Source organism: Agrilus planipennis, unplaced genomic scaffold (assembly GCF_000699045.2).
Source record: "Agrilus planipennis isolate EAB-ADULT unplaced genomic scaffold, Apla_2.0 scaffold24, whole genome shotgun sequence".
NCBI lineage: Eukaryota > Metazoa > Arthropoda > Insecta > Coleoptera > Buprestidae > Agrilus > Agrilus planipennis.
The window spans coordinates 614,070-630,087 of record NW_020439076.1 but is presented as its reverse complement, the minus strand read 5'-3'; the positions used below and the strand labels follow the sequence as shown (position 1 = coordinate 630,087).

The 16,018-nt window shown below is 32.7% G+C and overlaps 1 protein-coding gene across 1 annotated transcript; it reads right to left on the bottom strand.

Annotated features, from left to right (window-relative positions):
- Positions 1 to 2,026: 2,026 nt before the first annotated feature.
- On the bottom strand, positions 2,027 to 15,335 carry LOC108742024. Its single transcript, XM_018477030.2, has 3 exons — positions 15,138 to 15,335; positions 6,053 to 6,263; positions 2,027 to 5,905 (listed from the first exon to the last, which is right to left on the bottom strand). The coding sequence occupies exons 2-3, from the start codon at positions 6,251 to 6,253 to the stop codon at positions 2,324 to 2,326; spliced, it is 3,783 nt and encodes a 1,260-aa protein (XP_018332532.1). The 5' UTR covers positions 6,254 to 6,263; positions 15,138 to 15,335; the 3' UTR covers positions 2,027 to 2,323.
- Between the last annotated feature and the right edge of the window lie 683 nt (positions 15,336 to 16,018).

The window sequence follows — 16,018 nt, the reverse complement described above, 5'->3', positions numbered from 1 at the left end:
TTTTGATGATTAGTATTATTATTAAGTGCATGTTGTATTTTCTTGATTTTACACTTGGGCTTCCATTAGTGTAAATTTACTTTTATTTCTTAAAAAAAAAGGGATTTAAAAGGAAGAGAGTAGCTATTACAATACTAAATGTATGTTTATTGTTACAATGTTATAACGAAAAGCAATAATGAACAAGAAAGCTTAAGTTGTTGTATTTTCAGTTACAAAGTAAAAATCTTGGGTTAAGAATTAATTGTTTACAATTGTGGACTATAGGCCAGAAAGGGGTGAGGGGGAAGGATAACCTTGTACATTACTGAAAAATTTTAATGGAAATTGTATAGATCAGCGGATTGCCAATTGAAAAGGGGTGGGGGCTGGGACGACACAGGGTTTGAGGTGAAAAGTCGAAAATTTGTAAAGGAAACCCAACATTATAGAGTCATGCTTATGTCGTTAACTTATTCCCCCACTCTCCTTCGACTGGCATGGCAGACCCCTCATCACACACAATTTCCATTTTGATTTTCAGTTACACTTTCTACTATTCCAAATCTTTGCCCCCACCTGCAAAACACTTGTTTAGGTTCTACAAGGTGATTTCATCCCCACTCCGAACGTCGGTCCCTTACACTATACTAAACAATTACCAGTATTATAATATGCAGTTAGAGCTTGTTTTTTTTTATATATATATAAAATGTACATCGATAAGACAAAGTAGAAAAGGGAAATTGTAGTAGGTACAGGAATAAATAAATGAAAAAGATACTCACCCTAATTACCACAAAACTTTCTGACTGTCTGTCTCACGTTGGTAATGCTAGGGTGAGTCTCTTTTTGATATATTCGATAACACAATTTAAAGTTTGTTGTTGTAAACTCTGTGTACCTACATTTAACGTTTTATTATACCTTTACTTATATTTATACTATGATTAGAAAGTATTTTAATTATTTAATTTCTTCTGACAGACCTTCAAAAAATTAGGGTGTATACGGACCTGAGTATTTCTACCAAATTATTTATAAAGTACTTTTTAGCACAAATTTTAAGGTGCAATAGAGGAAATACTATTTTTACTAATTTATTTTCTAATATTGCATCTCAATATACTGAAAAGCTCATATAAATATTAAAAAATCAGTAAATAAATCATTATTCCCACAACCATTCATACTATTGCTATTGTGAAAATTTCTGTCCTAGTTTTATAAAACAATTACGTTGGTGTGTGTGAATGTATTCATTAATTTAATAACTTTTTAAATATAAATAGGTAGTGTGAATTTTTATTTATATTTTTGTATTGTTAGGTTTGTAAATTTTATAAATTTTTATAAAATTAATCTTTCTGTACAGCAATTTCCACTAAAACTTTACATATACGTAGGTAAGCCTCATACTGAGAATATTTACTGCAAAGTGATACTTGGAGACCAAGAACAACAAACCAATGCGGTCTCTGATAGCATTATTGGTTCAAATACTTCTTTAAATGGGGCTCCTCAAATACCCACTTTGGTATGGGACTATTCTATGCAATTTCATGTAAAAAACATCAATGAAGAAATTCTTACGTTGATTGTGTATGAAACAAGTGCTTTTCAACCAGATGGTAAGAAAAAAGTGTAAAAGAAATCGCATAATCTAGTCTAGGTCTTTCTTTGTTTCTCTTTACTTCTGTTTCTACTTCTGCTTCCTTCTTAACTTCGAAAACATCATCTGTTCNTCTATTCCTTTAAAATTGCTGATTTGTAGGATTGGGGTGGCTATGAGGGGAGGATGAATGCTATGCACCTTGATAACCGTATTCCCACTTTTGTGGAAAACTGTAGATGTGAAATATTAAATTTATTCTTGACATAATATCACAATTTATGTAATTCAAATTCATGATTTTTATTTTTGTGGGTGCATTTATAAAAATATTAACATTACGAGAGAAAGGCTATAGACAATGGATTGTTCTTATCGTATATTGAAATAAATAAATAAATAAATATAAAAACTATTAATAAGTTTGGTACAAAATAGATCTATTACATGCGATTTTAATTTCTTATTTTATATGTTGGAATTGGCAGTCTTATTTCGCATTTTTTTTATTTGTAATTACGCTGACTTTCACATAACTCGCTCGTTGATATGCACATATAAATTTATTTGGGTTTATCAACTATTGTAAACAATAAAACCGAAGTCAATTATTAAATAATTGTAGTTCATCGATCTAATCTGTCAGTTAGCAAAAAGACAATTTAAATCCTTGTGTGCAAGTTTTGACAAGATTGTCCTTTTTTTATGCTGATAAAGTCTCTAAAACTTCACTTAACGTTCTTGTCTATCTGTAATGTTACCTCCAGCTTCGTCTGGTTGACTGTATAAGGGTTTGAATCCTCCAAATAGTTGAGGTTTAAAATTTTCAATATCGAATTCACTTGTTGTATCAACAGATGTCGTTGTTATTTCATCATCTGATCTGTCGATTTCTGATTTCTCTTTATTTCTTACAACTGTCCATCCTTGAGACACAGAATCTAAATTTATGCTTGCTTGAAATGGAGCCTGGAAATCAAGTTTCGGCGGTTCATCCTTTACACTAGTTGTTTCTTCTTGAATCTTGTGATTTTCGAAATATTTCTTTTTAGAAGTTAGGTATTTATTATCAAGTTCAATTTGAAATTTTGGAAAAGGCTCATCGCGAATTTCAGAAATTACTGAGCCGCCGTAATTGGGCATTGAATATTTGCTGTTGTTGATTTCGCCAATTTCTTGTTTCGTTGAGTCAATTTTATGGTGAGATTCGGTTGGTGTGTAGGCCACAGCGATTGGCTTTTCTGTGTAAATATGCAAATTTGAGGATATTTCGTTTGGATTTTTACTGTGCAATTTTGACTCAGAGTCATCCAACGTGTTCCATTGATTATTTGATAATATTCCTTCTATACTTTGTAAGTTATTGAAATTATTTTCAGTTGAGGTGGAACTCGACGAGAATTCGGGTTTCTCTAAACGATATGGAAAATTTGTTTTAACATTATAAGAAGCTGGCTTAGTTTGTGGTTTTAAAATAGGGTCGTCATCTCTGTTTGATAATTTATCAAAGGGAAAATCCTCGTGGATTTCTGATGGTGGTAAAGGTAACTCTGCACGAGTACCCACAATAACTGTTTCCTTTTTGCCCTTGTCACTATTCTGTAATTTAGCAGGGGTACTATTGACAGGGTATACAACGTAAAGTGGATTTTGGGTAGTTTCTTTATGGGTAGTTACAGTGTTTTGCTCTTTTATTTCTGTGTTTTTCGCTTGTATCATCTGTAAAGTTTCGATTTCGTCACTTTCGCTCTGTCTTCTGTTCGCTATTTTCGTTTGAGGCGGTTTTGGAGATAAGTTGATGGGATTTATTGTTATTGCTTGGGGACTCTTTTGGTGTTGATTATAGAACAAAAAATTAGATTCTGAAGTCTCGGTTTCGAATAGTGGGGGCGGTGGAAGTTTTCTCAAACTCTGCAAATGTTTTGGTGGAGCTGGGGGAACTAATTTTTCATAGTAATTTGGGGCTCTATTGGGTTGTCTGTCTATCATAGGAGGTCGTAAAATTTTCTTGTGATCCATAAAGTGCGGTCCAGAATTGACTTTCATGTTTGGTCTAAATTGTGGCAAAATATTTGGAAGGCTGTCTATTCTTTTATAGGGTTCGTATTTTGAGTATGGTTTTGGTGGTCTGGAATATTCTGGTCGCCCGTTATAGAAGTGGCCAGGTCTGGGATCCCAAGGTGGTCGGGGTCTGTCCAGTCGCGATGGTGAAATTTCTGTCTCGCTGGGAGGTGTAAGATCGCTTGGTAGTTGGTGAAAAATTGGTTTTGAATTTAAGCTTAAGACCTCTCGATTAATGGGAGGTTGTTTCGTAGGTTGCTTGGGAACCAGAGGTTTTTTTGACGATGTAGTATATTGATCTTCTTTAGGGAAAACGATTTTTGCACCTGAGCCTTTCTTCGGGAATTTAATGTTTTCGTTGTCTAATTTTTCATCTACAACTTGGCCTGGTATTTTCTTTACTGAATCTAAAGGTATACCTATTGCTACTGAAGCTTCCGATGTTTGAATAGGTTGTAAATTTACGGTGCTGACACTACCTTCAACTTTTTGCTTATTTCCGCCGATGGCAGACGGCTCTCCGTGTTCTATTTTAGTTTGAACTGTGTAATGGACCACGTCTTGGTTCGCTTCTGAAGAAAAATGTGGTTGCAAATGTCCCACGTCGTATATGCCTCCTTTAGTGTAAGAATGATCAGAGTAAAATTCTCCTGGAATGTTTCCGTCGTTTTTGTTGTGATCTGCAGAATAGGACGAATCTCCTTGTACATTCTGATGATTTCCAACAACAAATGAAACGGTATCTTGGTGTGGGGCTATACGAATGTTGTTTGAACTAGGCACAGGTTTAAGTACAGTATTGTCATAGGTTTGTATATAGGGGACTTTTTCTTTATTTAAATTGTCTCTGATGTCATGAGAAAGTGAAACCACTGCAGGAGGATTGTAATAGCTTCCAAAGTGATTGTCCCCTAACGGTAGAGAAGTTACCTTTTCTGTTGTTTTCGTAACAAATGGTGTAGTACTGGTGGAATATAACTGTGACGTTGATTGTGGGCTTGAATGTATCGAAAATTTGCTTGGTTTATGAGAAGTCGTTGTGGAGAAATAGTTGACAGATTTAGTTGTAGTAAGAGGTTGAGAAGGATGCTGATTTTCTTCAGTGTTAGAGTGTTTAGTATGATTTACTTTAAGTTCCATTTTGGATGGATTGCTTTCAACAGCAACATTGTCGTTTTCGCTGCTATAGTAATCTTCGTATTCATATTCTGGTTCTGGGTCGATAACAGAAGGAGCATTTTCTATTTCTTTATGATTGGTAGCATTTACAATTATTGGACTATTAGTTTTTGTTGTATATGGTGGCACAGTTGTAGAGGGTGCCTTAGAAGATGTTGGTCTCTCAGTCAGTTCAATATCATCAAAATTGCCAAAAAGTTGTTCAAATAGACTTAAAGTTCTTTTTGTGGTCGTAGTAAATTGAACTGGAGTTCTTGTAGTTAAATGAATGTTGTTCATATTATTTGTTGTTAGATAAATGTCGTTTGGCCTTGGTTTGTTTGTAATTTGAAGTTGCGTTGCCCCATAACTGGGATGATTCATGAAACTGTTCATTAGATTGTAAGAACTCGTGGTTGTGCTAGGGGCTGGACGGGTTGATTTTATTGATGGTCTTGGTGTAGTAGTAGTAGTGGTAGTTGTAATTGTGGTAGTACTTTTTTCGGTAGTTTTCACCAAATTGTTGACGTTGTATTTAGAATATTGAGTTTTTGAACTGTACGAAGGACTAGAAGTTGATTTGTATGAGCTGTATGAAATATTTTCATCTTTATGATTGTAATGTTTATTTATGTTTCCCTGTATCTTGGTGTTTGCATAAGAACTTGATATTAAAGGATAAACGTGTTTATCGGGATTATATTTAACCGGTAGATTCAAAAAATCGTGGATGTTGGGGGTGAGTTGATTGATGTCACTGGGCCTATGTCCTTTATGGTGTCCATAAAGTTCTCCGTCCTTCCTATCAATGCTACTTTTGTCATATATTTCTGGATTTACTTCGTCTTCATAATAATCGTAATCTTCGTTTGAAGAGCCCGTCTTGCTGCTAAAATTAACTGTTCCTGTGACTGGATCTTTTTCTAAATAAAACGGTTTCCCCTTGTTGAAAATGGTTTCTGGAAGATTATATCCGGGAACTACCAGTGGAGATGGATTTGGAATTTCTTCGCTTTTTTCATATTCGTGACTGATTACCCTAATTTTGTCATAATCATGTGAACTGTTGTGTTTTGATCGATCAGCTTCTTCATTCTGTAATTAAAAATAACATTTTTAGAGAAAGTTGAAGATTTTTGGAGGCTATTGGGAAAAAAACGTTTATAAAGATACATCAAATAAAACGAGATGACTACTTTAAATGTTCTTAAGATGTAAAATTAAACTAAACCGAAAACTTACTGTAATATTGTTGTTCACATCCAAATTGTCAATGATTGACGCAGCATAAGAATGGGAATTAAAAACGCCGGGTGTGTTATTTCGTTTGCTGTTTTCTTTGATTAAAGCTGCAGCTTCCGCGTGGTTATCAATTATAAGAACGATTGCAGGTACTGATAGGAGAATTTTAATTATTGTTAACACTATGTACCTTAACTCCATTTCGAAAAATCTGAAACAAATTGATAGAATATCAATTAATTTATCATTTATATGCATTCTCTGGAATTATACATTTCTAAATTTTTATGGTACGTAACAAATTTGGCATGTACTTTTGAGTTGCTGCTTGCTAATTGGAAGGATAGGGGTGGCTGTAAGGGGAGGTTGGAGGCCACACACACACTCACACACTCAGCGTTAACCACATTCCCACTTTTATGATAGGACATATTTGAAGAACCCTTAAAAAACCTGTACTATGAGATATAACTGCAAATTAATTTTTACTTGATCTTATATTTTCCATTAGGAATATTCAAGAGGCCATTTATTTATACAATACCAGAGATGTGATTCATTTGAAATACTTGCATTTAAAATGCAAATACAAAATAAAAAATACCTACTTTTATCTTGCATTTAAATACTTTTTTGAGAAAAGCATTTTGTATTTTATTTAAAATACTTTTTCAAACGAATTTTCTATTTGTAAAATGCAAAATACATTTTTGCCGTTAAAAGTTTTTACTAGTATCACCGATCAAACATTACAATTCTTTAAGAAATTGTTTTCCGGGTTCAATGTCATGGTCCATGGAATTTCGAAGTTCTATGTATTACGACAAAACATCCCTCAAAACAATATCGAATTGATATACGTTAGCTGTGTAAAACTGAAAATTACAAGATACTGTGGTTTGCTAATAAATGCATATAATTCAAAAACGATTCGAAACACTTCACTTATTAGATGAACCCGAAGCTAAAGAAACTGCAGGTTCCATTTCTTTCTCTTATTACACCGAATAAAAGATCAGAAACAAAATGGGATTGTAAATATTTTGATATAAAATTGAAGATTATTTTACATCAATAAAATTATTTGCAACCCTATTTTGACTCTGGTATTTCACGTTAAGCAAACTATTTTGGCATCAATGTCTATTTTCCAATTAAAACGGCGACAACGGCAAATAAGAAATCTTATAGAAGAATTATTTGTTGCTGAACTGAAGAAATTATAACATAAAGATAGAAAAACTGTATCTTAATTACTTCAAACAGAAAAATATGAATCGTATCATACTCAATCTTCGCATCTGGTGATTTAGTACAAATACCACTATTAGTCTAGAAAAAGTCCAATATTTAAAAAATGAGCAAATGCGAGAACAAGGTTTTCTTAAAAATTAAATAGATACTACAAAAAAAGTATTTATTTGAAAAAAATATTTTGAAAATACATATTTTGCATTTAGCATTTCAAATACAAGAGAGAAATCTATTTTGTATTAAACATTTGAAATAACAAATCAAAAAAGTATTTTCATTTAGTATTTAAATACTTTTAAAATACCATTTTGCACATCTCTGTACAATACCGAATCAGGGTCAATGTGACGGGAACAAAAGTTTGTTATTAATTCAGATATGTAAACTACTTATACATTTAATAGTTTTTATCTGTTTTAGACTTTCATTCTCAAACATAGCTTTAGTTTTGAGATGCCCTTTTTACAAGCATATACGTATATATCGTATTTGTGACCAATCTAACTTATTTCATTACCGTTGGAACACAAGGTAACAATTCAACCTTGACCGGTTAACACATTCCCTACTTTCATCTTTCAAATTATAACTGAATCTCAACGAGCATGTCGGGAAGTGTTTTATTATTCCGTTATACGGATAGGTAGATAGTAGAATACACGAAGTATGCTATTTGTTAGTGTAATTACTTTGTGACCGTAAATGATAACTATTCTTAATTGTCTTACTTTACTTCGTACTTAATAGGAAAGCATACATTAATTTGTAAGGAACAATAGCTATGTTATCCTTTGACTATGGATTTACAAAAATTTTACGTGAGAGTTCGAAATTTTCTCTAAAAACCTAAAAATCTATTACCAAATTCTCTTCAATTATATAAATTCAAATTTAAAAACTCGTTCAAGTAAATGGAAAATGGAAAATCTGCGGACTTTTGAAAACCTTTTGGTAAAAGAATTTCACCTTTTTTGACACATCTAGAACTCATCTGAGGCATGTGCTATTAGCAAATGTGAATTTTTAAACGAAGAATATTTCCTACTGGAAACCAGATGACCAAGCGCCAGCGTGTGGTACAAGACATTCCACAAAATTTCCTACTGACCCATTTTTTTACATGGAATTCCGGAGCATAAAAAACACGAGTTGTAGCCTTAGTGGCCGCTAACGGTACAGTCATGTAAGGCCATGCAAATGTAGGCGCTCTGAAGACATGTTTCAAAGACCGACACTCAATTTAGTCGAAAGAAGTACAACTCAACCTATAGTGAGTATGTACCGCTATAACATACATGACACTAGCTGTCGTCATTCCCGATGCAATTAATTTCAGTCGTTAATTTTGATTAATAACGGTTAGGACGTTATGAACATACTTTGATATCTAAATATCTATTACAGAGCATGATCCCAGAGTAGTCAGATATTACTTATTTTTTGAGTAACAAAATGAGTGGGATACGTGTTGGTATGTACTTTAAACGTATGCATGCTTAAGGTACTCGTTTTTCTTAAAGGCTGAGTGCTGATTTTTACATAATGTTTTGCAGAATATTGTTAAAAATTAATATTCAACACTGCCAGACACTTCACAGCGCAAAAAAATCGTAATTTTACTTATAGTCTTGAGTATTTATTATTAAATTACTACGGAATTTCATTATTTTTTATAAGCAACTAGATCAATTGTACGGGCCAAACATCATTTAGATGTAATTAAAATACATGCCAAACATCCTTTAGATGTAATTAAAATGTCACAGCGATGTTTTAATTGTGTCTGAGGGATGTTTGGCCCCTACAAATTGGTCTGACTGCTTACAAAAAGTATTTAAACAGTTCCCTAAGTATCATATTTAAAAATAAAGACTACAAGTAAAGTTACGATTTCTTTTTGCGAACTTTGAAGTGTCTGGTAATAATTACCGCCGATGGAAAGTCTGGCAGTGTTGATTATTAATTTTTAACAATATTCTGTGAATCATTATGTAAAAATCGGCACTCATCATTTTGTTACTCAGAAAATAAGTAATGTTTGACTATTAATAAGCCATGTCGATAATAATAATTAATATTAATGATTTTTAATGTGTATGAACCAAATAATCAACAACAGACATTGGGTAATATTAGAGCAACATATTATAATTAATCAGTTATGGTTTTCTTGGTCCTTTCAGAATAATCCGGAGTTAACCCCACCAAAGTAATTCGTCGTAATCTTCTTTAATTTTAACTCCTAATTTCAAATTAAATTTTAATAGTATAGTAGTTAACCCAAAACGGTTTTTACTTCAGTTAGTTTATGTAATTTCCTGAAAGAATAACTTCTTTCTGCAAAGTTCACGTAGATATGGTTGAGAAATTTCTGATGTCATAGTAGAAAATTGGAATTTACATGAGTGAAAGTATGTAACATGCGGTTGTTTGAATACAATGATTCATAAAGGGAAATTCTGGACACAAACGCCTCCAAAGGCTGCATTTTATTGTAAACAATGTTAACAGGATATTGTTAAATTTAAATAACATTTCTTTGGGAACTTTCTCTTAAAGGTGTAGATATGAATGCGTGGTTACATTACTAGTAGTCAGGTAACTCAGAAAGCAAAAAGATTTAGAGATCAGAAACAGGAGTTAAGAGGATCATAGGTTAAGCTGGATTGGATTACAGTTCCCCAATAGTGAAAGACGTAGGTTAGGCCTGGGCAAAGATATCGATATTCGATAATTATTGATAGTTATCAATATATCAATAGTTATATTATCAATCAATATGTATCAATATATCGATATATTGAGAACTATCGATAATTATCGAATATATGTATCGATATTTCGATAACTATTTGTTAATTGAGATTGTAGACTCGCTTGGCACTTGGTGAAACATTATNTGAATTATGGACAAACAAACATGCCTGTGGTAGAACATTGTTATAATTTTAATGATTTAACTGACCCTGTAATAAACTTGTATCTAGGTAATGTCAACGTTTCTTTAATCCTATAAAAACCAAAATTTCCTGTTAGAAATATTAATATAATAATAGTACGGTTGTTGGCTGATTTTATTTTAGATATCTAGGAAGTCAGATAAGTCAGGACGGAAGGAGTAGTAGGGATATAAAGCAGAGGATAGCACAAGGGTTGTGTCGCCTTTAATAAAAAAAAGTCACTTCTATACTCACGAACGGTTAATTTAGAAATTCGAAAAAGATTGTTAAAGGTGTATGTTTGGAGCGCGGCGTTCTACGGGGTTCATTTAGAAACAATATTTACTATGAATTAAAAATGATGTACCTATCTATATATACATATACCGATAGTTATCAGTTGCTTATTGTTATCATTGTATCGATAACTACCGACAATTTTCGAATATATCGATATACCGATAGTTATCTATATATCAAACTAGATATCGATAGTTATCTCCGCAAAACTGTGTTGAATTAATATAGAAATAATATCTAAACTTTTGGTTCTATAAATAAGCGAATCAACTTGGGGAATCCCCTAAACCGCTGCGGTGTAGAATAAAAGGGTATTCCCCAAAAACGATTGTATTATCTACATACAATCTATCGGAAATAACTATTACTTCTCTTAACAGATCTGGAGAACCCTTGTGATACATAAACGAAACAAAAGGGTTGTAAGTTCAGAAATGTAAAATCGGTAAAAATTTCGTGAGAATTTTCTTGTATTCTTAAGTCAAATATCGTGGAAAGTCATTACATTTCAAGAGTTCAAAAGAGTTCCTATTTTTCTTCCTGCTTGGCTGTTTACTAGGAGACGGCATTAAGAAAATTATAAGACAGCACTTTAAAATCTATTGGTCCATCTACGAATTTACACCATCTAGCTAAAACAGGTTAAAAGCCGAATGGTTGCCTCAGTGGGAAGCATGCCCCTGTTTTTATTACACCATGTTACGAATGTTGGTGGCATTAGCCCTTTACTAAAATTAGAAGTGCCCCTCCCGTAGAGTGGAAAAAACACAAAAAAAATACTTTTTTGTCTGGTGGCTGAGCATTGTATTTTTTTTTGTTTTCCCGACGCTCTCAATTTTACCGCTCTGAGCATTTATCAAGCTGTCTCCCCCTGTCATAACTGATAGTGAGAGGGTGAATCCTTTTTAAAAGCAGCTTTTCTTAAATCTTTATTGAAAAAAATCAAAATTCTTCTCAAGAGCAACTAATCCTAAATTGCAATGTTTATTGCGTAATCAGTGATTATTCCAAATTCTACAAGGACGTCTAGAAATCCAATGTACGGTTACTTCATACATGTATTAATTAGATCAATATAAATATTTACCCAATTAAAAAATATTTTATTTTCGAATGGAAGAACAAATATTTTAACGAGACCTTCAAACAATTTTCGCATTAAAAAAATAAGCGATTGCTTTTACCTACAGGGTACCAAACTAATCTAAAAATTTGATCAAAACAAAAGATTATTATCATGCTTTTGGTAATGACTGCTTTAGGAATAGAAGCACGTGCGCTCTGTTTACTTCTGTGTTACACAACACATTCTCGTGTCAACAATGAGTTGTGTATATAATGTAATGCTCATTATCAAGTTTAATTATTTCCTTTAAGAAAAGCGCCGTTATTAGTTACTAGTTGGTACCGTTCAAATTTGGAATAAAGAAGGTAGAGCATATGAGAACGACAAATATAGATTCAGTAGTTATTAGCTCGCTTGTCCCATAGAGTTATCGAAATTAATGGTAATTCTGGGTCGATATGTTGTCCCCAAGCTCTAGCAGAAGTCATCTCATCTTGATAATGCCCAATCATCCCTTGATATTGAGACGACACTGCGATCGCAGCGCTTTACTGTTAATCTCCAAATTCCTGGGATGCTTTTCAAAAGCATTCGCTCTCTAATCGAACATAACATATCCTAACAATGTAAGTGAGTTTACTTTAGTTTTTACAGGACTCGAGCTTTGCAAAAATTGAACCGACTTTATTAAGAGGTTTAAAAGATATTTTCATCATCATAATAAGGTCGTCAATCCAAAGATTGGTTGGACACACATCTCCATGCACTCTTTCCTATCCTGAGCTTAATCTTTGCATTTCCTTAAAACTATAACATCCCACATCCTTAACTATTTGTGAACAGTAATCTAATCTCGGTCTACCTCTAGATAGGATATGAAAAATTAGAAGAAATAGCTGATTTTCGGTATCTAGGAAGTCAGATAACTCAGGATGGAAGGAGCAATAAAATTATAAAACAGAGGATAAGCAGGGTAGAGTCGCCTTCAACAAAAGATATTTTAGCGAATGGAAATTTAAAAAAAAACGTATTACCTTGTAATTCAAATCGGCGCAACTGAGGTAGCTGATGATACGATATTTTGGAATTAGCTAACCAATAAAACGTTTAATCTAATTATTGAAAGGTTCTTTGGGTTTACTTTCGATATCGACGATATTTGACCGTCCCGATTATGTTTTTAAAGTAAAAACCGCGAAATTTTTACCATATTTATTCGCTAATATAACAATACCTTTCAAATCTTATTTCAACTGGTGTTCTTCGACATGCCTATAACTATAATTGAATTATGGACAAACAAACATGCCTGTGGTAGAACATTGTTATAATTTTAATGATTTAACTGACCCTGTAATAAACTTGTATCTAGGTAATGTCAACGTTTCTTTAATCCTATAAAAACCAAAATTTCCTGTTAGAAATATTAATATAATAATAGTACGGTTGTTGGCTGATTTTATTTTAGATATCTAGGAAGTCAGATAAGTCAGGACGGAAGGAGTAGTAGGGATATAAAGCAGAGGATAGCACAAGGGTTGTGTCGCCTTTAATAAAAAAAAGTCACTTCTATACTCACGAACGGTTAATTTAGAAATTCGAAAAAGATTGTTAAAGGTGTATGTTTGGAGCGCGGCGTTCTACGGGTGCGAAATATGGACAGTGGGCGCGGCGAAAAAGAAAAGGTTAGAAGTTTTCGAAATGTGGTGTTATAGGCGAATGATTAGAAAAGAAGAGGTATTAGAAAGAATAGGAGAACAGAGGATTCTATGGAAGTCAATAAAAAATAGGCGAGATAGGTTGGTAGGACACCTTCTAAGATATGAAGGTCTAGTCAGAGACATATTAGAGGCAGAAACAGGAGTTAAAAGGAGTAGAGGTAAACCTAGAATAGATTACTGTTCGCAAATAGTTAAGGATGTGGGTTGTTCTAGTTTTAGGGAAATGCGATGATTAACTCAGGATAGGAAACAGTGGAGGTACGTGTCTAACCAGTTTTAGGACTAACGACCTTATGATGATGAGTACGGTTATTTCAAACCAAAACAAAGAACGTTATTCGCACTTAATTTTGTATTTTTCTGTAATATGTATAATTAGACCAATTGAAGTTCCTTAAACATATACTATGTGAGTATTTCGATTTTAAGTGCCAAATACTTACTTCAAAAGTACAAAATATAAAAAGTTTTCTAACAAAAAATCAAAATCCTTCACGAATTCCGATTTAATAACTGATAAATAATTGAAAGATTTTGTGTAGGTATGCAGTATATTTCACTAAACGAGGTTGACCATAACGGAGACAATTATTGTTTATTATTGTATACCTTCAATCGGGTTTTTCTGGATTGGTTTTGTGTAGTGAAATGAAAGTTACACTAAAATTCCTTCGAGAAATTACTAGGAGAAAAAAACAAGAGTTTCACCTTTGTCATCTTCATGATTTTTAGTCGTGTCAATCGAAGAAGAAAGAAATGGCCTAATTCTCTAAAGGCGATCTGATGATATCGCAAACATTTCGGTACTGGTGGATTTGTCACACTTTTGTTTATTATTTGATGTCTGTTTAAAAAAAAATACGTACGAATAAGCGTTCAGAATAAAAACAGAAAACAACTTCGAACTTAAAATGGGAAATTCTTTTGTATTAATTAAAGTTTGTAGAAATATATTACCTTAAATTTAAAGAAATAACCATTATTGCATTGTTAATTTGATTTGGTTATTTATTTAAATTTAAGATAATTTAAAGATCTTGTTTATTGATTGCTTAACGCTGACTTATAATTACTAATGTATACTTAAATTAGTTATTTAAGTTAATAAAATTACTACTATTATTTTCCTACTACAAATTATCCCCTGTTTTCCTACCCATAGGGTTAGATTTTTTTTCAAGTTTATGTGGGACCAACTTCGGGATATACTCTTTCCAATAAAAAAGAATTATCAAAATCGAACTATTCTGTCAAAAGTTATGCGTGGTCATACATTACAATCAGTTAGTGAACTCATCCCCTGTTTTCCTACCCTTGGGGTTGGAATTTTTTTTCCAAATTTATATGGGACCAACTTTGGGGTATACCCTTTCCAATAAAATAAGAATTATCAAAATCTTACTATTCTGTCAAAAGTTATGCCTGGTCATACATTACAATCAGTGAGCGAACTCATCCCCTGTTTTCCTACCCTTAGGGTTGCAATTTTTTTCCCAAATTTATATGGGGCCAACTTTGGGGTATACCATTTCCAATAAAATAAGAATTATCAAAGTCGGACTACCCTTTAAAAAGTTATGCGTGATCATACATAAAATATATATATATATATATATATATATACGCGTCGACTTGAGAACCTCCTCGTTTTTTCGTTGGTTAAAAAGAAATTCTGTTTATTTAGCAATGTGTGAATAACATACAGTTTTTGTTAAAACTTAAGTTTAAGGATATTTTCAATGTCACATTTAACTAGGGGTTGAATTTCGAAATATACTTGATTATTTCGTAAAATTTTTGCTTACCTTACAATATATATTCAATTGTTCCAATAAAATAAGAAAAATCATATATTGTTCTTGCACTTCTCGTTAACTCATACTTAATTAATTTGTATAAAAAGAAATAGATATCACTTCACTATTTCACTACGATAGCAAGTGATGATAAACATATACACCTGGTGAACATTCAGAAAGAACTGCTGGTTGATTTTATCATTGGCGCTTGCAACCTGAAAGCCGGCCAACTATTCGATGGTAAGTCAAATAGCGGTCTACTGGCCGAAGAAAAAGAAGAGGAAGGCCAACGAATGAAGACCGAAAGAAGAACTAAGTGCAACAAATGTTATGTTGTCCGAGCGAAAAGCAGCATTTTATATTGAATAGAGATTTTAGTATGGAACAATTGCATGAAAGGGGTTTTATGATTGAATATGGTAGTTTGACCTCTCAAGATGATAAAAACACATTCCTATGATTAAACATACACACAATTTAGGCAACTTTTAGAAGTGAGTTAGTTTAATATGAAATATTAATCTGAAATCGAAAAATCGTAAAGCTAAAGGTCCCGGGTTCGATTCCCGGCGGGGTATGACAACAGCAACAATTTTTCCCTCATTAATTTGAGGTAGCGTGTAGTGGGTAAAAAATTCAAAAATTAATTTTCGGATTAATATTTCACACGAAGTTTCCTTTTTTTAAGGGATCTTAGAAAAGTCACCCCTTCGAGGCAATTTTTGAGATTTTTAGAAGCGGACTTTTTTTAGAAAATTGGATTTTGCATCGAATTACTTTATCAAAAAAGAATAACAAAAGAAAATGTGTTTTTTTTTCAAAGGTTATCTTTTCTCTGAACGTTTATATTTAGCTAAATTGTCCAGAAAAAAGTCATAGACGATTTA